Source organism: Anopheles gambiae, chromosome 3 (assembly GCF_943734735.2).
Source record: "Anopheles gambiae chromosome 3, idAnoGambNW_F1_1, whole genome shotgun sequence".
Lineage (NCBI taxonomy): Eukaryota > Metazoa > Arthropoda > Insecta > Diptera > Culicidae > Anopheles > Anopheles gambiae.
This window is the reverse complement of record NC_064602.1, coordinates 95,188,567-95,213,438: the sequence shown is the minus strand read 5'-3', so window position 1 is coordinate 95,213,438 and position 24,872 is coordinate 95,188,567. Positions and strand designations below refer to the sequence as shown.

Sequence of the window (24,872 nt, the reverse complement as noted above, 5' to 3'; positions counted from 1 at the left end):
GCTCTTGTTGCTGTTTCAAACCCAATATATTTCTCGCTCGTTATTTTACAACTGTGTTTTGTTTGGTGTGTGTGTGTGTCTGTTTTGCCGGTGTTTGTTGCTCAATTTTGTTGCTATTTTTTATGTTTTGTGTTTGCAATGTTGTTTTATTTTAACATTTCACTACACTTCTGTCTTCTCCTTCAATCCTTCATACTACAACATTCTCAGCTTGGTTGTTATTAAATGAACTTTCCCTCCCCCTTTTTTACCACTTCCCCACTTTACACATATTCACACTAAACGGGTGCGTAAGATTTGGTTTGTGTTTGTGTATTTTCTCTCTCTTTCAATTAGAATTCTTACTTCCTTTTCCTTTCTTATTTGTGCGCTAAAGTAATGTCGCCTTGGTTGGCTTCTTCTTACCGACTAGTGTATGCTACAAAACATAGGCAAATGTATTACACACCACACCACACCACCAGCCAGTGTGTATTTCAGCTAACAAAAACGCGCAAACAACGGAGATTGTGACAAACGGTTTGTACAAACGAAAGAATCAAACAAGACAACTGCGGGGAAAACGCCGGAAAGCGCAACACCCAATACCCAGCCATTATTGGTGGCGCTTTCCGGCGCTTTGGCGTGTTGTCGTGCATTGTAGTGCCGCTCTGTTGCTTTACCTCTAGGGGTGTAAGAGAGAGAGAGAGAGAGAGAAGGAGATGAGAAGGATCATTTGATTTTGATCTTTTTCTTTTTCAAAGATTTCGTAAATAGTTCATATGCTCTTGGAGTCTTTTTGTTTGCAATAAATCAAATGAAAGTTTATATAGTTGTAGATCAGGGGGAAATACGAGTAATGCCAGCCTCATTTGGATTTGAAAGAAACGGGTTGCTTGTGCAGGAATCGATGGTTGAATGGCGGAAAGATGTAGATAACTGTGTAGCGTCCAGAGAAAGTGTCCTGCTGGTGTGCCCTTTTGTCCATGCCCTCCAGACTCCAGTCTAAACACGTTTAAGCCAGTACCAGACGACGCCATCCTTTAATGACTTTGCTTTGGGTGAGCTTTTGAAGAGGAGAGACGTTTCTTAGAACAGCTCAGACCCAAGCTCGTTACCGTTCGCTCCCGCGCCCGGCATCAGCTCGCCCGTTTCCAGCAGCCCGTCGCGATTGGTGTCGACGAAACGTTGCAGAATCGATTTGGCCAGTGTCGGATTGGTGGACATTTCGTTCGCAAACCACTCCAGCGGGAAGCTGGCGAAGAGAGAAATGGTAAAAATCCGCTTCTTGATAATGTTACTCTCACTTTGAGCTCTTACCTGTTCTCCTGATCTCCTCCGATCAGTTGCTGCTGGGGATCGTTCTGATCGACGCTCGCCAGATCCTCCATCAGCTTGCTGATGTCGTGCTTTTCCTCGGCCCATGGTGCTGACTCAGCGTCGCCCGCTGCCAGGCTGTGGTGTGCTGGCCGGCCACTGCCGAAACTGACGCCAATCGGAGCCCGGCGCTTGCCGAAGCCTCGTGCCGTCATCATTTCCGAGTTGCGGAAGGGCGCCCGTATCGAGCGCGGGATCTTGGAGGCTCTCGCGGCCAGGCTGGCCAGCTGGCGGGCCGGTCCAGCTTCGGACGTGTGACAGCATAGCATCACCGTTGAGAGGATGACGAACAGCAGCAGCTTGTAGATGGATATTTTCATGATCTGTCGAGCGAGAGAAAAAAAATATGAAAGAATCAATAAGATGTTGGTTTATAAACACTTTCTTGATTGGTTGTGAACATTGTGATAAAGAAAAAAGGTACCGCTAACCACAGGAGCTTGGTGGAACATGTAATGCAACCTCTACAATAATTAAATTCACAGCATCAGTACAGTACACCGTTGATTGAAAATTTCCAAAAAAAGTTACAAATCGCCCCACGGAAGCTGTCATCCCGTTGTCTGTTCCCGCTCCATCGCAAGATGCCATTACAAACAATCAATCTGTACTGATTGCCTCTCACATGCGTCCGTAAGTATGTGCGTAAGTGGTCGATGGATCGAGGTGTCTTGATCGACGCTGCTTGATAGTCTTTTGCGGAAGGAACAACAAAAAGCTAACTGCCAACATCCCTTAGTACTGGGATGTTCGTATTTGTCATAATCTTGCGTCTTGTCACCCGTGCCATGACACGGTGATGGAGCAATAAATTTAATTTATCAATAAATATTTATTGCCACGGCTCACCGCTGCCGTTCAGAGGCGTCTTGCTAAGGGTAGCGCTGTAGCAAGGTTGGTCGGGGGACGGTACTTGGGAAAACCGCGCGTGTGGCAGCGTTTGCCCGAAGCCATCAATTTTCGATTACCCAGTCATTGTCGCCAGCGCAGTGCTTTGCAGCCGTTTAAAGGATTTGTTTTTGTTATTCAATTTAAGACCTGTTGCTGGTTTCGAGTGTTGATTGGTTTGGTTTCGTTTAATTGAATTGTTGGAAAAATGTGACATTTTCCTTTATTATAATTGAAAAGTACTACAGCTGTATAAAATTTTGAGCATTTAGCAAATAATGGTTTTAGTATATATTATAATAGTTTTAATGTAAATCTTGTACATTCTGCAATTGCCTGTGCTACAAGCACCTATGAATAGGCACTCAATATTATATCTGAATGGATTCGTTTAGGATATTGAATGATGTTCGCATTCTGAAGTTGAAGCTGCATTCGCTGAATGCAGGGATTAAACCATCTCACATTACCAATGCGCAATACGGTGAATAGTACCTTATGATAGTGTGTATAAATAGAACTTACTCCAAAGGAACTATTCCAAACGATTCATTTTTGTGTCATTTTTGAACGTAGAGAAATAAGTTTGCAGTTCGATTTACATTATAACACAATTATAAAATATATTAAACTCTTAAACCACTCATGAAATGTGTTTTTGTTCACTGAAATGAGATGAGTGAGGTAAATTTTCGCCTAAAGGTATGTAATGTATAGATACATAGTGTGCATACCTTTAGGCGCACCCACGGCCTATACTTTACGGGCTAGAGAATACGCCTATCATTGTTTTAAGCCCGTTATACCCTACATTCTTACGAAAATGATATCGCTTTTCCGACAAACTACCTTTAAGTTGCTCCGGAATAAACCATGTGTCGATTGCGAGGAACATTCATAAAATATCACTTACACCGTGTGTCGACATTCGAGAACCGCAATCCCGGCAGCCCGTTTTGCGTCATCGATTGCGTTGTAAAAAGGCTCATGCTTCAGAATCAGGTCGAAGGCGGGGAAAAGATGCTACACAACCAATATGTTCATCCTCCATCGTGTGCTGTTTTGAGTCTGCCGGAACCTACACGTACCGCTGCTAATCATTACTACGTGACTATAACTGACGAGCAAAGTGCGACGCGAAATGCCGTTCACACATATCCGGCCACCGGGGTTGAAAATAGACTCGGTCGCACTCAATTTGATCAACGTTTTCCGCTTTCTTCGGCCTCATTTACGGTGGACAGGAGTGGGCGCGGTGCAAAGTTTTTCTCCAGTTTTGGTTTGCTGTAATTGATTTGCGCTCCGTACCAAATCGAGCGACCAGAAGAGAAAGTTTGTGTTCGTACTTTCACCGAATGGACTGACAGTTGCTGACGGTATCGTTTGAAGCGAAGCTTGGACTGGAAGCTTTCGGTCGCTGCCAACAGCATTGTAGATAGGTATTGATAGTTTGGGCCGTGTGCAGAACACTGACAAGGCAACATCATTGCATTCGGGGAGATGATAAACAACGAGGCAAACTGCAGGGTAAAAACTTATTAGAAAAAGCGACCGGTGGGGCGGCCCGTTAAATAAGTCCTCCTTTCATGAAGCCCAGCGTACGTTTGGTGGTAATTTTGTGCTGACCATAGGTTGTAGAAACAGCTCTGAACATGACTTTGGTGTTCTTCAGGCACGAGCAGTGTGGGTGTGTGTATGTGGTCAGGCGAGTCTACTCTGCAGTCTTCTGCAGGTTCCAGCAGGAGTAGGTTAATCGTTTTATCGGCACCGGTTGCACAATGTAGCGCTTACATCGTAATTACGTTGCGCAAAACTTGAAAAGTGATGAGTTTGATTGAGGTTTCGCCGGCAAACACGTGGTAGGATGTGGTCAGTTTATGTTGCGGGTATGCATTTGACATGCACCGTTTTTGCTGCACTGCACTGGGAGAAAGTTGGGCCAAATTTGCACCGAAAACGTTACATTTTGATAAAGTAGATGTATTGGGGAAAAAGTTGTTCAAAAACGGAAAGTCGACGGTTTTGATCGCGTTCAGGTAATTTTGCATCACAAGTTGCATACTTTTAGGCGTTTATAGAAAGAAACTTTTCAAGAAATACTTGGATGAAATGAAATATCGAAGCAAATATTAAGTCACATGATATTTTAATGAATAATTGATGAACAATCTAGTATAATGAAGGATTGAGTCCTTAAACAATTGTAAATAAGTCTGAATGTACAACAAAGATTCATACCTATTCAATTCACTAATCGATAAAACTTCACACATTGTAACTTTTTCAGCAGTAGCCGAAGAATTCTGGAGCCGAACTCCGCAGAAACCGATTAATTGTTTTTGCATTGTTGTGACACAACTTCAATATCCCGTTAACTTCTTGTTTGCTTTGTGGGATTGACGTGTTGCATTAGAAGTTTTACCAAAATGTCAAAGAGTTATAACACTTTCGGCTTTTTGTTTTTTCATACTGAGGTTTTTAAGTTCGTTTGCAAGACGCTAGTATAATAAAATGCTGCACCCTTGAAAGCACCACACGGTAAAAGGGTTGTGCAGTGCAACAGATGTTCCAAGGGTAATAAATTATCGTTTATTTCTTCCAAAAGTAAGATGGAAAAATGATGACAGTGTGTATGTGGATGGTTCCCACGAAATTCGGTGCCATTGGTGACCCTTTTTCGTGGACAAAAAGCATCTTCAAGAAAGGAGACGTTTGTCACCAGGGAGCCCGGGATTCGGGGGAAAATTTATTCGTTCTCAAGCAAGTAAAAGCTCAGAGAGCCTCAAAGCATACATCTTTTCAATGGTCTTCACTGGAAGCAAGCCAGAAACCGTGCGAGAACCACAAAGCACGGTAACGTGCTTTCTACCCAGCGTTTGAAGTGCTTCCTGCTCCGGTGCGCCCATTGTCTCGTAAAATTTAACGCGAAAATGCAATTTCATGCCCACTTGCACCGTGCGGATATCATCATCTGCGTAGTGCCGAACAGCCGTATGGCCGTGCTGACAAAGAAAGAGTCACATCCTTTAACGGGGCTTTTTGACCCTTCTCGAGCGAACGAAAAGTAGCCTGCCCGACTCACAGCCCCGCGGTGCTGCCCCTCTAATGGTGGATAAACATTTGTTTTTCCGATTGATTGCATCGACCGCAGCGGTGGAAATCCATAATTTGTTGTGTCAACATTAGCGCCTCAACATTGGTACGGGATCAGAGATTGGGTGCGTACGGATCACCCTTGGATTGGACACAATCGGTTTTGTTATGGAGCTCGGCAACGTTGTAGCGGACTGATCCCTTAAGTAAAGTCAACATTAAAGGTATGTTTGCTAGCAGCGTTTGCTTGCCATCATGCATGCGTGTGTGTGTGTGCACGTGCGGATGTGTAGGGTGAATGGGTAGAAAAGTTGGAAAGATTTCTTTCGTCACACAGGCAGTTTTTCACACTGGCTCTGTTTCTTTCTGACCCATAGGTTCAATAAATGATAATCTATCGACGTAGCTGCTTCCCCCGTGGCTGGATGGTGTTGATTGGTGTTGTTAAGCACTCCATTATCGATGGATCAAAAGGAAACTTTGCGTGGTACCGGAACCTTCGGAGAAGCAGCAAAACTTTTCTTCCCACCGCAACAGCCGAGACAACCGAGACACATCCGATACAGTTCTTAAGGTGCGGTACTGTTTTTCCTTTCGAACTTACTTCGTAAACAAACACAGTGCGTTCAGGGATAGACTGGATCGACTTCTTCGTTTATATCTTCATCGGTGTTCCATGCTCTTAAAGCAAGCACCGCTCCAACCAGCTGTTGTGGGAAAATCAATCAATCTTTGTGGCACGCTTTTGGGTAGAATCCCTCCCCCAGTTACCCTAGCAGTGCCATATTTACGTTACATGACGTGGGTCATTAGTAATCGTATGCCAAAAGTTAGTTTCGGCAAAAGGTTCGCGTGTCCCAAAGCCGCCAGGGGAATATGAAAGCAGCTGGCAAAATGTTAAGCCCAACAGGGATGCTTTGTCATGGATAATTGCATACTGTTAGGCGCAGAGTATGCGACTTTCTGTACAAGATGTCTACGCAAGCATGGTTAGCTTTGGACTGTTCGTCTGCTGTTTGCTGTTTGAACCTTGATGTAATAACAACACAATCTTCTTATTTAAAAACAAAAAGAAGCTAGAACACTCCATTAGACCCTGACCGTGAGAGTTCTTTATCATTTCATTTGGTGGCTGTAACACGTCACAGAAGAAACAATCTTCATCGTTTCTCGAAACCTTTCCTTGCCCCATTCTCCCACCAGCACAAGTCCCGGTGGGAATTGCGTGGCTGGCAAACGCATAATGGCAGTCACATTACTTATAACTGCGGTCATCTGCGGTACCACCACGGTCGCTCGACTGTGAATAGCAACATGAGCTTGACGTGTTCGTTGACGTACGTTTTTCAGCGTTCCAAAGCGAACCTCCACTTCGAGGGAAAGACGCCACTAAAGCGGAAAAGAAGAAGGAGCGCCCCAAGTGCCTGCTAATTGTTGTAATAAGCCCCTTGCATACGAAGGGAACCGGAACAGCTGGCGAAGGGTAATGAGGACAAGTACAGTAAGCGACCCAAAGCTCTTGGGTTGGCTCGACCGCCAGATACCGGTCGAGGAGAACATAGATCGAGGCATACTCTTGAGAAAAAGAAAGCTTCCACCGCCGGCAGCAGGAGCAGCAGCAGCTGTATGTTATATCTTGAGTACGTAGAAGGTTCTGCTAGCGAAAAATCTGTGTTTAAAATTTCACTGGAACGTGAAAATTCAGCTCAAGAACGTTTGCACAGTGTTAAAGCGTAAATACATGAATTATGTTTGCTGTTGAAACATGGCTTGTTTTCCAAAGAATAAAGAATAGAACCTATTTTTTTACAACCTACTGGGCGTCTCCTTTAAGTCATACCATGCGTCTCCATTAGTACCATCACGTGTTTCCATGGTGATGAAGAATTATTGTAGTGTGAAGGCAATCTAAGAGTAAATATGAACTGTGATGAAATGGTAGTGAAGTTTCTAAGAACGAAATGAAATGCTGATAGTGTATCAATAATAATCATCAAATAAGACTGAACTTGATACTGCCTGTCAGCATGTAATTGTGCTGTCGTATTATCATTTTCCACAACGTCATCTCTATCGACTTTATGCCAATGTTGATGCGAATGGAAAAATCAATGTGTGAGAAAGTACTACTGATTTAAAAATATTTGTTCAGTTCGAGTTACCAGCCATCATCCCGTACCGGTCCAGCATTTAAATCGTTTTCTTCAATTATCCCAACCGCTTATGCTCGAACGTCCGTGCAAAGATACTACGACCGGAAGGAAGAAAACTAGCAACTTTTCCCCAAACCACCCCTCAAACCTTGTTCCACAAAAACGCACCGTTGCTTGGCCAGGGCTGCAGGCATCACCCCGGGACCGGGGTGGACAGTCAACTGTTGAGCAAACTCTTGTGCAACATCTCGACGTACGATGTAGCCACTTGCTTCCTGCTTGACATGCGAGCGCGTGCTGTCTGACCGGACGACATGATATGCGATGGACAAGGTCCGGTCCGGTCAAGTTGAGCCAACAAGCCACAGGTATTTGATGATAGTCGTTGATATGAGAGTGAAGTGAAGCACGAGCCGTACTGTTTGCGCTGCAGGATGGGACATGGTTTGTCGGGGCAGTGTGGGCCGACGGTGATTTCTTGCGAAGGAAAGTATACTGTAGGCGTATATTAAAACGATGCTGTCTAGTCGGTGTTAGCTTTTAAGAACGGAGATGAGAAATGTGCCTGAGTCATTTACCATTCTCGAGATGCAAGATTAGCTTTGTTTTGTGTCTTTACAACCTCCTAGTGAAGGGAACAACAGACAAAGCACTGTTTTGTAGCCATGAAAGCGTTTAATTGCACGCACATTTTAATTCTCCAATCACGGATGACTTTCAGCGGGGAGAAAACTGTTTAATCAGCAGACGATATGAAATTTCTTGCACGCAGTGAGCTATATACACTAAGATACGGTATTATCATTTGTAGTCCTTTCTTTCACTCGAGTCTATTCATAGAGTGATTGATTGATTGGTGACTGTTAGACATTCCTTTACTATACCCTCACTTATCGAACAGTCGTGCTGAATTTAAACTGGCATCTCTCTCTATTTCTCTCTCTCTCTCTCTCTCTTTCTCTCTCTCTCTTTCTTTCTCTCTTTCTCTTTCTCTGGGCTTTTGGTGCTGATTTTACAAATTCCTTGTTGTGTATTGTTCCTTCCTGTAGCAATCAAAATATTGCTGAGTGGCAAATGTGTGAGCATTATGCTTCGGCTGTGTAATGTCTCGTTATCTGTACGTCTAATGCCAAACGATCGATTAGAGATTAAGATTTAATCTGTAGAATGTTTCTAGAGGAATGAAAAAAGTGGAAAATGTTAGGTGAAGGTTGCAAAAACTTGAAACCCGAAATTTTCTTCACATCGTTTTATCACTTCCAGCAAAATCAAGGACCCTCTTTCTCTTGTAGATTGGATTGGAACAATCATAGATCTCGAATACAATTCTACTAGCTTTTGCTTCGACAAAAAAAACAAATTCTACAAAAAAAAACAACAGCACACGAGTTTTCCCCCAAAGTACATGATACTTGAGGATCCGCATGGGAAAAGAGCACTCCTCACCGTTTTATAATCACTTTTATTATTTCGAAAGCGTTCCAAGTGCGACTAAATGGATTGAGTTCATACGGTGGTACGTGCACACGATGCACACCGGTGGTTATACTTTTGGTCGTAGATTTCGTGTTGCTCTCCTACACACTGACTCTCACCCACTTTTTTCTGACTGTGGCTCAATTGAAATGAAGCCAGCGCACAGAGAACTAACGGTCAAGATAGAAGAGCTGAATGGTTGGCTAACATTAGTTCACTATTTGGACACGATGGTTCGCATTCAGGGGGAGTCTGGGAAGTAGACAACCCTATGCTAACGATGATTTATGGCCGTTTGGTGCAGACACCATAGGTACCGAAGGATTGACCTTGTTTGCCTCGTGCCGAAGAAGCTCGTGTGTTAAGTTCATAAGTCCAATGATTAAACAAACACGACCAAGGAAGAACTACGAGCTAAGGCGCGAGGATGTGGAGGGAGTAATAGAGTGTAATTAAACGGTGGTGAAAACATGATCCCTGTTGAGCATCTTGAAATAGTAATCACAGGTGCAAGATTATTGTTATGATAAGTGATAACGATTCCGAGAGCGGTTGAAAGGGAATATGATACCCGTTTCGTGTTGACGAGCCATGTTAGCAGAGTTATTAGATTCCAGCTAAAATGCGTTACTATGGTTTCTACGAAGAGCAATCAAACAAGCTTTTAAATCGTCGATGGCTAGGCTTAATACCAAATGCTCTGTGTGTGTGGGAAGATGGTGCTGTGCATACATTTAGGCGCCATATGTGCAGGGCAAGCAGTCTGCATGATAAATCTGTTTAATTATCACACACAGAAACTCACAGGAAGAAATGTTTCAAGCTTATGGGATATATTGATTTGCATCACAAGATTTATGAGTGCAGAAACATTTTAAGTAAAAACTTAATTTCCCGCTGATAGTGTATTTGGAGGCATGGAATTGGTATCGTTGAGTTTATTGAGAATTAAACATAAACTGTGTTATTATTGTCTAAGTAAAAATAATTCTTTTCAGTCATTTTCTTTTATCTATAAAAATGCAGGTTCTGGCAAAAGCATTGTTGTTCATTTTTGCCCGCCCATTTGAGCGCAACAATAGCCGATGATCTTGAAAAGTAATTGTATGGAAATACAGGGTTTCCCATGATTTATTGGTTGGTTCCCATCAATTTTTGGTGGGTTCCCATATTTTTTTGGTGCGCTCTCACGATTTTTTGGTCGTTTCCTAGAATTTTTTGGTCCAATTGTATTGATATCCAATCGGAAAATACCAATAAATTATGGGAACGAACCAAAAATCTATGGGATACGCTCAGAAAATCGTGGGAACGCACCAAAAAATCATGGAAACTGACCAATAAATCGTGGGAAACCCTGTAACTTGGCAGTAATAAAAGAAGCGCATCGTGAGAATTGTGTATGAATAGATTACTTTCATTCTGCCCAACATCACTGGAAGGCTTTTCAGCGGCTTCTTATAAATACAAAAACCGATGCTTCTTTTCCACGGTGCAGTGTACCGTTGCTCTTCGCTTCTTTGTTCATTCTTAGCTCATCCATCGTTGTATGCGTATGTGTTAATATAAAATAGCCCAAAAAGTAATCATTCCGTGTTGCTCAATATTTTTACTGCCATCGTATTGACCTTGTGTTTATTTTTATTATCCATCCAAAAATGCCTTGGGCTGTGTAAATTTTATCACTCTTTTCTATTTTCACCTCACTGCTGCAAGCTGGCTTTCTCTACGATACGGTGACAAAAACCACTTCACCTCGTACGAGTGGTTTGCACAATATTTTCTTAACATTTGTATCAACGCCTTCTTTCCGGCGAGAACCGACATCGTAACCGTTTTGATCGATCGTCGCTACCCTTGTTTGGTGTTTGTGGTGAATTAAATTTTTTTACCAACTTTTACTTTCGTGTGGGTTTTGGTGGAAATTTTTATTTTCGTAAAGCGGTAAGTGAAGTGTTTCTCCACTTCACATTTGCAGTAAGCGTTCTATGTTATTTTGCGGCAACAAACAACGAACGCCAGAGGACTGACTTGATTGGTTTAACGAATGGTTTGAGCTTGCAATGCATTGGAGGTGAGCTTGAAAGAGGGATTTAACAAATTTCATTTACGTTTAGGGCAAATGTTGATGCAATATTTACCCAAAGCTCCATATTACCTTAAGTGCAATAGAGCCTAAATGCGCCTAAATGTATGCTGTTTTTTACAACTCTAATCTTTCGCTTGAATTAGTTAGTAGAACTGAATGTTATCATGTAAAATTTAATTTCAATTACTACATTTGTTGAATATCATGGTACCAAAATAGTCAAATAGCAAAGTTTTCCATTTTGTCAGCCACCTAAAACTGACGAGGTTTATAACCAACTAAATCCCTTTCAATTCGGACAAATTATCCAACTCCCAACATTTTCCGAAATACAAAATCAACGTCAACTGTTTTGCGTGTTCTACTGTACTGGTGGGTGGCAGTATTGCTTGTAGGCTTCTTTGACCGGTATTGTAACATTGTATCGTAACATTAGTATTGCCTTACTTTTGTTCGCTCTGCAAATAAGCAATCCTATTTTTAGGGCCATACTGTGGGACGTTATCCATAAAAAAGAAGGTATTCCTTCATATTATTCATTCATATCTTTACCCTTCACTTTCCCCTCAATTATTTGGCATTGGTTGCACTTTAACCAGTACAGCTCTTCTATCCTGGGGAGCTAATCGAACCATTCACCAAACGGTAACGCCTTCCGTGTTACCGAACGCAACGCGGATGATGTCATGTATCATTTTTTGGCCTCGTAAGCAATAGCAACAGGTAGGGCTTCACCCATCATCCGTGACACTGAATGGGAAGGTTAAGTGATGACAGGCTACTCAGCGCTCGTAGAAAGTGATAGTGAGTGTGTGACAGCCTTCGTTTGTACTGTGTGTGTGATCTTTGCATGGCAGTGCGTTTAACAAGGGTAGTTGGTAGGTTGATCGCACCCAGTGGGAAGATTTCACCATTTCTGTATTGTTCCGTTTAGGTTTCTGTGTGTAGGTGAAATTATTGAAAATTGAGCTGTTCTATGAAATTGAAGCAACGTCTTCGGGGGATATGATGATTTGACCGGATAGAAATAGATAAAACACAGTTACACTAGTAGCAATAGACAAAATTGCATAACAAACAGCATATTTAGGTTCTTGCGCCTAAATGTATGCTTTATGTGCTAATAAAGACGTTTAGATGCAAAAAATAATCGTTTTTGTACCTTAATTTCAGTCAATAAATACTTTATCGAATCATCATGCTTCAATAATTAACACGGTTGCTTTTTCACGTTCATTAATCGCTGTGCTGTGAACCACAGGAAGGTATGCAATTTCGAACCGATTCTAATTATGCAAACGTTGAGAAATGTTGGGATGAATAAAACACTGCTCATCAGCTTTGCAGATTGCCCAACAAGTGGGAGACGACCTTACAGTCCGAACCCTTCAACGGGCCACTGGAAAGGTCATCGCTGCTCCGTCAGCGGTCGACGATGCGTCCAATCACCCGCCCTAAAAAGCCACGGCTTTTGAGGGTAAATTAAGTGCAAATAAATGGCCGTCGGTACCGTGTTATTTAAGGACCAAGAACCAACCGCGGACCGCAAATTCTGCGATAATCTAATTTAATGTACGAACGACCTTCTCAATGTGTGTGTGATGTATGCAAGTAATTTTAGCACGCCAATCTATATCCGATCAATTTACCACACAGAACGTTGTGGGTATAGTCTTCGCCAGGAAACAACCACATCCTTGTTAACTTGTTCGAAATTTGATCGTTAGCTGTGCAATTTGTGAAACAGTTGTGGATGAAATGTGTGGATGTAATGTACGCCACTCGCATGCAGATGAGTTACGAGTGGATGACGGAAAATGTTCTGGCATCTTCTGCGGGACGCCCCTTCGAGCTGGTTGATTAATTAATTTAAAACACTACCTAAATTTGTGCTAATGGTTGTTGTCTACTCTGCCCCCTGACCCATAACTCCGTAGACCTACGCACAGGCTGACGGAACCCAAGCACTGTCCCATGCCGCCGGCATGAAAGGGACAGTTTATCATCAGCACAAAAAATAGAACAAAGTTAAACATCCTGAAGGTGCAAGAGTCATCGGGCTGAGTGGCTTTCGTGCGCTCGTAGAAACACTCAATAAATCTTTTCATTCAGGCGTTCTACATTCCTGTCCCTTGTGCTGAGCTCGGAACGAAAAGCAAAACGAGCACAACGTTTTGTTCCTCTTTCGCATTCGGTTTGTCTGTTCAGAGCAAGATTCGTTTAGGGCGGGAAGCACCGGAAAGTAGGCACAGGTGGGCAGCATTTAGTAAAATTGTAGAATTACGAACACAGCCTCACAGCAAGGTTTTCTTGCCGCCTACGATTACAAAATAGGCGTAAGTTTCCCATAGGCAAATGGTTGCAGATCGTGAGGCAGATTGAATGGCTCGCAAGGATCAGGTTAATGCGATTGTTCTGACAGGTCGGCACACTGCTGGTAGCATTGTTACCTTTCGTTTCTCTTACATTGGGGAGTGATGTTTTTCTTTGGTATTTTTTAGGTGACCCATTTTACGCAAGGGACATACAAATGAGGTGGTTTACCTTTTTGTGTTGTATCTTGTCAAGGGAAGTAGTGAGGACATACGATTGTAAAAAGAGCAAGTGAACATTTTGAACAAAAAGCAAAGGCAGAGTAGAAAATGGATTCGTTGCGATGGCTTACATACCATTAAATACCAAACAATCACTTTGAGTATTTAAATTCAAACTACTACTACTTATTGGAATTTCAATACAGTTTTATAAATGGCTTTAAATTCTTTTCCCCATTTTTGTATCAAATATCGAAATAGTTAGCCTTTTTGAGGGCTTCTTCCATCGCGAAAGGTCAACCGACGCGCCTTTTTACCTCATTGCCTACATGCAGGCGTTTCTGTACAGAATTGGCAGTGCTCTCGAGTACTCTGCTCAACAATGTAGACCGGAGATGAGCAACCTGTTGCCCTCGGGTCTAATGCGGGCCTCGTAGAATTTAAAACACAGAGAGTGACTGCTTTGGGTTGGCTAGAATCTGAAGAATAAGATAAACAAAAAAATGGGTTTCATAATCATCCGTTTTATTGTTTCCCAGAAGAATCACTTTTTGTTGTTGTTTTGTGTGTGAGCCTAACCGAAAAACAAACTGTGGCTCTTTAACTTATCCTTTCCAATTAGATTTTGTTGTTGAAAGTAAAAGTAATGTTATGGCCTTGGATTGCTGTTATGGTAATAGTTTCATGCAAATTGCATAACTTTAGGCGTACTTTCATGCTCATTTCAAATGGCTTGGTAGCCTAAATGATTGTGTTACGAATATGTTTTTAGATGCTAAAGTATGATATCATTGAGTAGAGTGCTATAGCAAAATAAGGCTAAATAGCTGCGATCCCATGTTATTGTTGTGTGGAAGTGTGTGTGTTACTGAATAAACAAAGCATCTTGATTACCCTCGGGAGGTTTTATGTACAAACAAGTCCGAGCTTTTCCCTTCCTTTCACTCATAATGAATCCCGGCGTCAGAGTGTTTTGTCAACAGAATTGATTCATTCTTTGGAATTAACTGGAATGGAAAAAACAACATTTCTATACCTCACAATCTGGCACGATTATTGCTCTATTCTATGCCATTGGAACGCACTATACTCATGACGGTACAAACGGTTTGCTTATGAGCTGTACAATGCTCATTTGTTTCTGCTGCATAATGGCTCTTGTCTCTTGTCGCTTGCCATTTCTCATTCTGTTTGCCACTGGAAAAATGTTTGCCGTGTGACCGTAATTGCAATGGTAGATGAAACCGTTCCTCAGCCACAGTCACTCTCGTGATTCGTGTACAAAGATTTATCACAATAAACTGTTGCATGCTAGCACGTTTGTGCACTTACAATGAGAAAAGAGCAATGAAACGTAGGACGACGAAAAAAAAAACGAACCCGCGAATTTAAACGCATCCAGAGAAAAGTTTGTTTATTTCCGCTGGCACGAGCGTTGCAGTAGTATAGTATTCCCTTGGGAAACTTCTGCTTGGCGAGGGAAAAACAAACGATGGTTCCATTTGGGTTTGATTAAGGTGGAGCTAAGGGAAAACAAACGCTAGACGTTTATCTTATTTTGATCACCGTTATGCTTGCGGCTTAAAAGTTTTGTCTGCCGAAAGACGGGAAGCAGGGAAAAGGGTAGTATTTGTTTTCTTGAACGAAAGTGGCCTCGTTTACTTGATTTTTAAATTTTATTAACTGCATTAATTCCCGGTATTGTATATTTTCAAACAACAATCAACGAGATTTACTTCTTTCGCTTTACTGTTGGTGATGTTTGCTTTTACTTATTTTAGGACAAGGGGGCAAAAACAACATTTCCCACTTCTCGCCCTGGCTCAGCGCCTAAAGGTATGTAATATGGTAAATTATCATATTATCAAATTATCATCAATATTTGAATAGTTTTTGTAAATCTTTAACAGTTGGTAGATTTATCGGCAAAGAATCTCAGTACTACAACAAGGAAACTTGGAAACTGTGGAACTATATTGCATACTTTCAGGCGTTTTACAGAAAGAACGGCTTCGGCCGTAGTGCTAACAGAAACTTATCAAACAGTTCAAAGCACGCCTAAATGTATGCAATGTGCTTTACTTGAGTAGATCATTAAGTAGCGATTTCATTTCGTTCACCGAGCGGGACAAAGTGCTAGTGCTAGTGCGTGTTGCGTTCAGCAAATCATCCTTCACGTTCAGTGCATTTCTAGTTGGTGGGGCAATTTTTTGTCAAGCCTACCCAATGCTGTGCTTCCATAGCTACAACTGCAAACACCCTTGTCATACACCTTTCAATCATGATTATGATCGAAATTGATTCCTTACCTTCGGTAGCAGGTGAACCTACACTGTGTCCGCCTTTTCGGAAAGATTTCACCATCTAACGGACAAAGCCGCTGCACGGTGGCCCTGACACAAACTTCCAATAAATTAAGCGACGGCCAAATAGGGGCACCTAAGATTGAGTTACGAGCAGATGGCATCGTTACTTACCTCCATTTTGGTGTTGTTTGAGGTTGAAGTATGAGCACCAGGAGTTACTGTTGGGCGTGTTGTCGCTGGGTAAAAGTGGAATGCACTTTTTTGCTGTGTGCTTTGTTCCTGTTGATTCTGTTATGCAGTTCGTTATGCTTTATTGGAAATTTTGCTACTGTTGGTCAACGTTTTTGTTAAGTTTTGAAAATGTAAAGTTTGTTGAATGTATGGTTTTCACTGTTTTTGATTTATATGAATCTCTGCACGAGCAAGCGCTTTGTTGTTTGATTTATTTTCTAGCTGCTACATGTGCCTTATCCTCTATTGCCTGTATGATACACAAAAAGGGAGCCGATTAAAAAGGAAACAAATTAAAGGCGTGAGTGCAAAGATTCACATGAGTGATTTACACCTTCATCAGGGGGAGTGAATTTGAGCCATAGTGGAAGCAACTAAATGAGAATTTTATTCATGAGTTGTGTGAGTGTGTTTCATAAATTGTGCCACACTTGCTGCTAGTGTTCTCATCCTTCCACTTGTGTGCAACTTTCGCGAAATAGTGAACAAAAGCAGCAGTGCAGAACAAAAAACCGGAAGCATTTGTTTCTTTCTAAGGTCGCCTCCTCCTGCTCGACGATCCTGCTTATCGTCCGCATCATGTACGCCTACGAATCGACCGTTGCAAAGATGCATCATTCAAACACTTCATTACCATACGTGTGACGTGTTGCGCGCCGGAAACTATCAAAATGGCTGCCACCGTCCACCGTCGCTGGCAATGCTGCTTTGTATGTATGTAAATTTTCTTCGACGATCTTTCACTTTCTCGCTGACGCGAAAGTAACAGCAGCGTCCCAGCCTCTTGGCAGCTAGTGTGTTGTTTATTCCCCCCTCATCACTTTGGCATTTAAGTGTTACAGTTACAATAAAAAGAAAATCCCTTTTCTTCTACACATTTCAATTGTTTGTGATCATGGAAGTGGAAGAGTGCACCGGTGCAAAGGCATAGCAGCGTGTCGGCAACTGTCGCTAAGAATTCCTTTCATGTGAAGCTAGCGGATCATTTCTGCTGGCAGAGGAGTGTATTTAAATTTGAAAGGCACTCAGTGGCCCTGGACCCACGTGGATGAAACAATGGTCAGTCGTAGGTTGCATTGCAGAAGAAAAAAATATCACATGTGTTTTAAGCGTGTTGTTTCGAGAGCATAGGGCGCCTCTTGGCGAAGGGTTCTTATGATAATGGAATCAGCGTAGCGTGGCTTTTCGTTTGCATGTGACAAGCTATTCTTCGTACAAAATGGGGGAAATTCACATACAGCACACACAAACACAGGACAGGGTAAAACAAAAAAAAAAAAGTAAACAAGCTCTAAGAACAGTCTAAAGAAAAATGTACTCTATGAACTCAAGCACACTTCACTTAGAAATAACTTTTTGCCTACATTTAGGCGTCGACGAACACCTTCCTAATGAAAATAGTTTTCTCATGTTTTTTGAAGCGTTTGTTAGCACTGTTCCTACGATTTGCCAAGCCAGCAAACTCTTGATTGATATTACTGTTTATTACACACTTTACACACGCTGTACAACCACAAAACGCGTTCAATATCACTTCACTTTCTAACTTGCATAGCAAATCGGGTTCTAAGTGTTAATGTGCATCGATGCTCCACTTTCACTCAACACTCTTCAGTACACGCACCTGACTCCTCACTTCGAGAACAGAGCATCCGATAGAACCGAGCTGCACAGCACCAACACCGTAAAAACAATATCGCACAACTTCAAAAGCTCCCGAGCCAGCTCCGTAACCTAAGACCTGTCGCAAACGAGTGCTTGCCGGCTCGTGAAGATCACTTCCTTTTATTCACCGATGCCAGCTCGCACCGGAAGCCAGCGGCAATGTGTGCGCGTGTGTGTGAGTATGTATGCGAGCGTCTGTCTGCCACACCGTTACGTTGCGTTACGCCCGGTAGAATGCTCGTGTGGCGCAAGCATGGGTGTAGAAGCACGTTGCGCTCTGCATGCTAGCCGACATCCGAACCACAGCAAGCGATGAACGCGTTCATCCTGCGCTGGGATGCTGGCGGTTCATCGCATGCTGATGATTAATAAAGAAATTATTTTAAAATTGAATTAAACATTCATCAGGGCAATATTACTCATGTGTTAATTATGATGTTATTTCGATAAAAACTCATAACAAACCCTTAATCACAGTGATGAAAAAAACAATCAATTGACCGAATGAGAACGTCTTAGTGTTCGTGTTATATCTGACGCACGTGGAGTAATGTTCATTCGATGATGAATGATAAGGAGTGAATCTTTTGGATATGAGGACAACTTTGTTCATATAAATTGAAGCCTTTTTGCTTTTGAAACAATAGGCTGCCAACAGCATAAAGTCGTAACAGACAACCGTTATAATTGCATACTTTTAGGCGTTTACGGTTACAGTAACACAAAGAGTAACACAATTATGGCCTGTTGTTTTGTGCACTACATTATCTTCTTTAAGGATATTAGCGCCTTAAAGTCTCTTAAAGCCGCATGTTAGTGTAAACGCTCGAGAATTTATTCTATAAGTTGCGGTGATTATGTCGTAAAATTTACATACCGTGAACGAAAAAGCCTGCAGGGAGTTCATCGTAGGTCACGAGCGTGTGAATATATCCCTGTAAGCCTATGATGACACACGATTTGCTGTGGTTAAAATTAAAGCTCTCCAGCAACACTGAACGCTGCAAATAGCAAATAGCTTACGTTTAAAAATCAAACTCGTTTATTCCGCTTTTGATGCTTAGCATACAACCGCACCAAACTCGCCAGCCATTGTGCCAGCCTTGCGAAACAATTACAACGCCCAAGGGCTGTTAAAATATTGTGAATAATATACTGCGTAAAAACGCAAACAGCATAATAGATTTCTACCGATCGCGTTTGTTCACATACAATAAACAATCAAACAAAGCGCATCCTTTATCCGGCATCTAGCCTGACAGCTGGTATCGGTACGGTTTCGTTCGTCCCCGTTTCCAATAACAACGCAGCGTGTAATCTATCCAAAGTACGCAAAACCCTAAAAAAAAATAACCGCAACAATCAGTGCCTTACACCATCTTTCTATTGCTTCTGTTATAGCTCCAAGATGAGGAGGTAACGTTTGTTTCTCGTTCAGTTAGGTCGCACAAGCGTACAATGGTGAGCCAAAAAGTATTTAAAATTCTAACGAAACAGCACAGCCGCTTGTGTTCTGTATCCCTGAAGGAAGACCTGCAGAGATGTTTCGTATCGTTTTGTACCTGTAAACGTCGGTGAAAGGAAAAAAACGACCGCAACTGCATACACTCCACACATGCACGATGCCGCCAGCCGTATGCGGAGTGTTTCGATTGCAAAACAAATATTGCTTCTAGTAGCGATTGAGCACGTTATTGGGAGCGTTTTTCAATCTGGACCACAACGAACGAACTGGCAAAATTGGTGACGCATACTATCGTGGTTTGAAAAACTTGATGTGTTGGGGGTGATTTGTTGTTCCACCCACGCGGGGTGTGAGTTCTAGCTATGAAGATATCATTATTCACGGTTGGTGGCTGGAAGCTACGCAAGTTTGCCAGGATACGTTCGGATATATGTATGGCCGTTGTTTTTGTTTCATTTTCGAAAGGGTCAAAGGTTATGTGTATGAAATAGGACATGCCATCTTTCTGATGTGAAGAAATAATCAAGCGGAGTACAACCAATTAGTTTACATTAAAACACGCCAAAATATATGCAAAATGAATATCAAACGCCTGAATGTATGTAACGGACATGAATCTTTCATTGTTAACCTACAATAAGCGAGCAAAAAACTCATGTACAAGAAGCTAACATCAATCACTTTCAAACATACTAGATTGAAAACCTTGTTGCAGCTAGTATAAAGTAAAAGCTTTCGCCTCAGCTACGTCGCCTAAATGTATGCAAAACAAATATATGGCATTGCAATTGAAATGATTGCTCCCACTAGCCACTTTACATTACCTTCAATCGCATATTCACCCATATATAGTGGAAGATGTTTGTGAACAATATGAGCAAAAATTAATAAGACAACATTAATCACCTAGCCAAAAAGATAATCCTTGCTTTCCTTATGCCTCCTTTCTCGCCATGGTTCTACCGCCATTTATCGGGTCAGCTTTGGTGGCCTTCGACAACCAAACGCGTACACCATGTGCCGAACTTTCACGTCACGTCTCGCGGTCATTAGACGAAGGCCGAACGGATATCGCCACACGGAACCGGGGAAGGAGTTAATCTTACCAGCAAACAATACCACTATTGACAGTGTGGTGGTGGTTTTGCCGTCGTGCGTTTGGTCAAACCGGGCCGGGAAGGATTAATGTGAAGCTCATTTAGCAACGATGGGAGGCTTTCCTCCCCATCCAGTTGATAATAATGATGACGTAGTGCAAGGAAATCTGTTCGAAACAGGTTTGAAATTAATATAACATTGGACTGTCTGTCCATTCGCTAAAGGTGCACTAATTGAAGATGACATGCTGGAAAGGGGGCTGGTTAATCTGGACGTTGAATGATTGGCGGATTTTCATAAATGCAGGTTAATATCGTTAATTAATAAATGAGCTGTGAAAGTTTGTGATTGAATGATTACATCGATAGCTCATGGAAATATATCAGGGTACGCTCAAAATGCGGTTATAATTCATCCCATCAATGAAGTATCCTCTTAACGAGCATCCAAACCCATTTTCCATCTCTTGTACACATCGTTTAATTGGTTGATAGTTATATAAATCAATCAATACGATAAGAGGAGCGGTATTTTGAAATGGTAATCGACACAAAGAAAGGAACCGGATATATAAATAATGAGAAAAGCGCCACTTGATAGGACACAATCGTACGATCCTTGGTCTCCTTTTTGCATTCAAACGCACCGAACGTCCAGACGAATCTGCTCAATGTACGGTCTATTCCAGTGCCAGTGGGATTCACTCTAGCACTTCCGGCACAAGAACTCGATTCGATTTCAACTGTTGTTGAAATATTCAGCCCTCAACAACAACTCAACAGCGGCCTTTGCTGGGCAGCAATGGCTTGCTAAAGGTGAAGCAGGAAACCTTGCTAATGCAGTTCGCAAATATGAGAACTATTAAATTTCGCACAAATGTTCCAACGCAGCTCAGTCTCGTTAAGTGGGTACATCGAAACAAAAAGATACATTTTATTTATGGAGCTAACATGCAAAGTTTGCTTGTGAAGAGTACATTTATGGGCTGGAGCGCTATGATGATGGGTGGTTTTGATTAGATTTTGCTGCGTATCTGTGGTTTTGCCCTGTTTACTTACGTTATTAGTTGCACCAGATTCATTAGCGTCGGAGTGTACATCAAGGCGTCTGTGTGTGTGTGTGTGTGTGTGTGTGTGGGACGAAAATAGATAAAACGTGGCCCGTTTGCATGTGAGATTCAAATGCGAGGAGAAGCGTTTGTACGATGAGACTCAACGTCCCGGGACAAAAACACACTTGCACTAACGTATAAATCTTTCGCCCCACAACATGACAGAAAAAGACCATTACACAGTCACTGCAAGCTGGACTTGGATCTTCCACCGATCCGGCTCCTAGCTGGAAGCCCCAGCAGCTTGGGCACCAAGGCCTTGGCAAAGGACCTTTCCAGGCTAAAGCCATCCTTTCCGAGTGTGCAAATGAATAAAGCTGCTTTTAGTTAAGCTCCAAGGGGGAGAAATGTGTCTCGCTTGAACGGGGGAAGCTCACAAGACTTTTTGTAACGGCCAGCCATGTCGTACCGGGAAGTGGATTGTATGCGCTCTGAAAGTGGTGAAAGTGTTGAAAGTGTAAATTGTTTTCCAAGAGTTCGTTCCCGCACGTCTACCCATTCTTTCATGCACTTATCCCAACTGTCTCATTTAAATCGGCCCTTATTAGCCGTTAGCTTGCACGCTTCGTACTTAGGTTGATAGTTTCCTGAAAGTTGGTTACAACTATCGTCACCTTATGGCTTGCACTCTTGTATCAAACTGATTAAATTTTAGTGGAAACAAATACACTTGACCCTTAAAAGTAACGAGCAAACAAAGAACAAGAGAACAGTTTTGAATTTAATTAACCGTTCCCGTAGCGATTCCGAGTAGTGGAAATAAATGTTGCCAACTCAAAACTTTCCCCAACTTGAACCACACTTCCGTCTTATCACACCCATGACTTCCTGGATTCACATTGCATTGCAAATCAGTGCCGCGTTCCTCGTTATCGCGCTCCACGACAGCCACTAAATCATAACGCGCCACATGCAAAACAAACGAGCATCGATTTATGTTAATATACACGATACGCAAATTCTGACAAATCGGCGCCCAGCATATCTCGCGCTGGTTGTAATGTGGTTGTTCACGTGTGCCTAGTTCCCGCCCGAAAGCCTGCGCTTAGCAACGTACACGGCGTTCCTTTTCTTAAGCCTTTTTTTCGGAGAGGTTTTTGGTAGGAGAAGGACAAAAAAATGACACGCCAATTCATATCAATATGACTTTCACTGCACTTTTGTTGACGGTTGGCCGGATCAGTCACTCACATTGTTGGGCAAATTGTAATGTGTGATGGTTATTATTCACACTGGAAGGCGCCGGATGGATAAAAACTTCTTGTTGCTATGGATTAGATGAACTGTTGGAATTTAAAACAAAGGAAACATTCGATTGACGTAGTTTTTATGCTGAAATATCTTGCTCAACTTTTAGTATCAATCATAAGCTATTAAAGATTTGAAAATATTCTTTTTGGTCATCATTGGAGAACCCATTCTTACATCATCTTCTTCGTGATAACTAAGCATGTTTATTACTATTCACAAACAATGTCCCACAGCACCGTTCACCGATCATCGGTCCGTTTCACTCTCCCCCTGCCCATCACCCTCAACGGCAGCACCCTTAACCTTTGGCGCTCGATAATCGTACGCGGCAATTTCTGGACGCTCCCGCACCAACCCGTCGTACGCCTCGACAATGCGCAAACACTCCGCAACGGAAAGCTGAAACGATCGTGCCAGCGGATCTACATCCGCCCGCTTGAACGTCTGCTCCGTCAGCTCTTCGCGCACTGCCGGCGGGTAGAGGTTGGCCACACCGCGACGGCAATACTTTTGCCGCATGGAAAATATATGCCTAACGACCTTTTCCACCGTGTCGAAGTGGACCTGCGTGAGGGGCGTTTGAAGCGGTACAATCGTCACGACGCCGACGTCTACCTCCGGCTTCGGCACGAACGCACGGCCCGAGATCATGAAGCGTAGCTCCGGCGTGCTCCAGATTTGATTCATCACCGACAGACGGCAGCGCTGATCGGACAGTATCGGGGCGACGATCCGCTCGGCCACTTCCTTCTGAAACGTCAGCGTTAGGCTGGCCCGTCCGTACGACCAAGCGCCCGTCCGCAGGCTCATATCGCGCAGCCAGTTGATGAGCAGCCGCGTCGAGATGGCAAAGGGCAAATTGCCGATCAGATGTACCGGTGCCCGCTTCCTGTCCATCCAGTCGTGCGGTGGGCAGTCGGGAAAGGCCTCCGCCACCCGGTAGTCCAGTATGTCGCCCTGCACGATATCCATGCGCATGAACGGTTGCGCCACCTCGGCCAGCATCTCCATCGTGGGCATGAAGCGACGGTCCTTCTCCACCACCACCAGATGCCGGGGGTTCTGCCGGATGATGGAGCGGGTGATGCCGCCCGGTCCCGGACCAACCTCGAGCACGTAATGGTCACGTATGTTACCGGCGGCCCGCACGATCTTGTCGGTGAGCCGCTCGTCCATCAGGAAGTTCTGGGACAGCTGCTTGATGGCACGCAGCTGGTACAGCTTGACCAGATCGCGGATGGTGGGCAACGGTGGCAGCCGGATGCCGGTTGAGGTTAGGGCTTTCGATATTTTCGTCGAAGCGGACATCTTGTGTGTGTGAGTGTGCTACTGCGGAGGCTCTTACAAACTAGTAACGCGAACGAAAGAATATGTAATAAAATAGGTTTCTGAGAAAGAGGAAAAACACTGACGTAAGCGGTTGGTTCGTTCTTCCATGATGTAAACATCCACACTTACCCCGCTCTTACAGCGCCTTGTTTTCCACCTCTAGCTTGACCGGTTCCTCGAAATCGTCCAGGAATTTCTCCTGCTTCACCGACAGCATCGAGTAGAGGTAGATGCCGAGCACGGTGCCGCCGAGCGCGATGCCGGTCAGTTTGTTATTGCGTCGCTGGCGCTGCAACTTCTGGACACGCTGCAGGTTCTGCTGCTCGATCAGGCGCATAAAGTCGACCTCCGCCTTTTTCAGCTTGCGGCCCGATTCCTCGATTTTGAACTCAACCTTCGACGGACCCTCGCTGGCGGACATTTTCTGTGGCTGGGAGCGGGAAGCTGCTGCTGCACTGCGCGGAGTGTTGTTATTTCACAACGAAAAATCACAATCTTTCTGCTGGCTGGCACATTGAACGGGGTTTGTGTGCGAGTGTGTATGCGAAGGTCTGGCTGTCTAGCGTGTCGGGCAAGCATGGAAGGGTAGCTGTCAAATTGGCGATGATGATATAACAAAGAATTTAGTCTTTTTGAATGAAAAAATGCTATGTAAAAAACGAATTTGCATGTTTTTGGGGACATTGAATCGTTAGAAAAGGAATTGTTTTTGTTTTTGCTCAAAAAATATTTTAAAATGTATAAAAAAATACAGACGTCATCCACGCGACCGTACGTAGACTGCAAAACAACCATGGCAATCAAACAAACATGCGGTGCTGTTTTGT

At 43.1% G+C, this 24,872-nt stretch overlaps 3 protein-coding genes across 7 annotated transcripts; all 3 read right to left on the bottom strand.

Moving 5' to 3' along the window:
- Positions 1-2: 2 nt before the first annotated feature.
- Positions 3-17,905, bottom strand: LOC1280550 (allatotropins). Of its 5 annotated transcripts, none has more exons than XM_320402.4 (4): positions 17,751-17,905; positions 16,067-16,376; positions 1,300-1,679; positions 3-1,234 (listed from the first exon to the last, which is right to left on the bottom strand). In XM_320402.4, the coding sequence occupies exons 2-4, from the start codon at positions 16,070-16,072 to the stop codon at positions 1,069-1,071; spliced, it is 552 nt and encodes a 183-aa protein (XP_320402.4). In that variant the 5' UTR covers positions 16,073-16,376; positions 17,751-17,905; the 3' UTR covers positions 3-1,068. The 5 variants fall into 5 exon arrangements, with proteins under 5 accessions (XP_320402.4, XP_061514588.1, XP_061514585.1 ...); XM_061658604.1 differs by having other exon boundaries at positions 16,067-16,223; XM_061658601.1 differs by having other exon boundaries at positions 17,763-17,905.
- A 4,994-nt stretch (positions 17,906-22,899) lies between these two features.
- On the bottom strand, positions 22,900-24,024 carry LOC1280551 (dimethyladenosine transferase 1, mitochondrial). Its single transcript, XM_320403.4, has one exon. The coding sequence runs from the start codon at positions 24,022-24,024 to the stop codon at positions 22,963-22,965; it is 1,062 nt and encodes a 353-aa protein (XP_320403.4). The 3' UTR covers positions 22,900-22,962.
- A 46-nt stretch (positions 24,025-24,070) lies between these two features.
- LOC133392915 (cytochrome c oxidase assembly factor 3, mitochondrial) lies at positions 24,071-24,466 on the bottom strand. Its single transcript, XM_061655487.1, has 2 exons — positions 24,175-24,466; positions 24,071-24,123 (listed from the first exon to the last, which is right to left on the bottom strand). The coding sequence occupies exon 1, from the start codon at positions 24,464-24,466 to the stop codon at positions 24,182-24,184; it is 285 nt and encodes a 94-aa protein (XP_061511471.1). The 3' UTR covers positions 24,071-24,123; positions 24,175-24,181.
- Between the last annotated feature and the right edge of the window lie 406 nt (positions 24,467-24,872).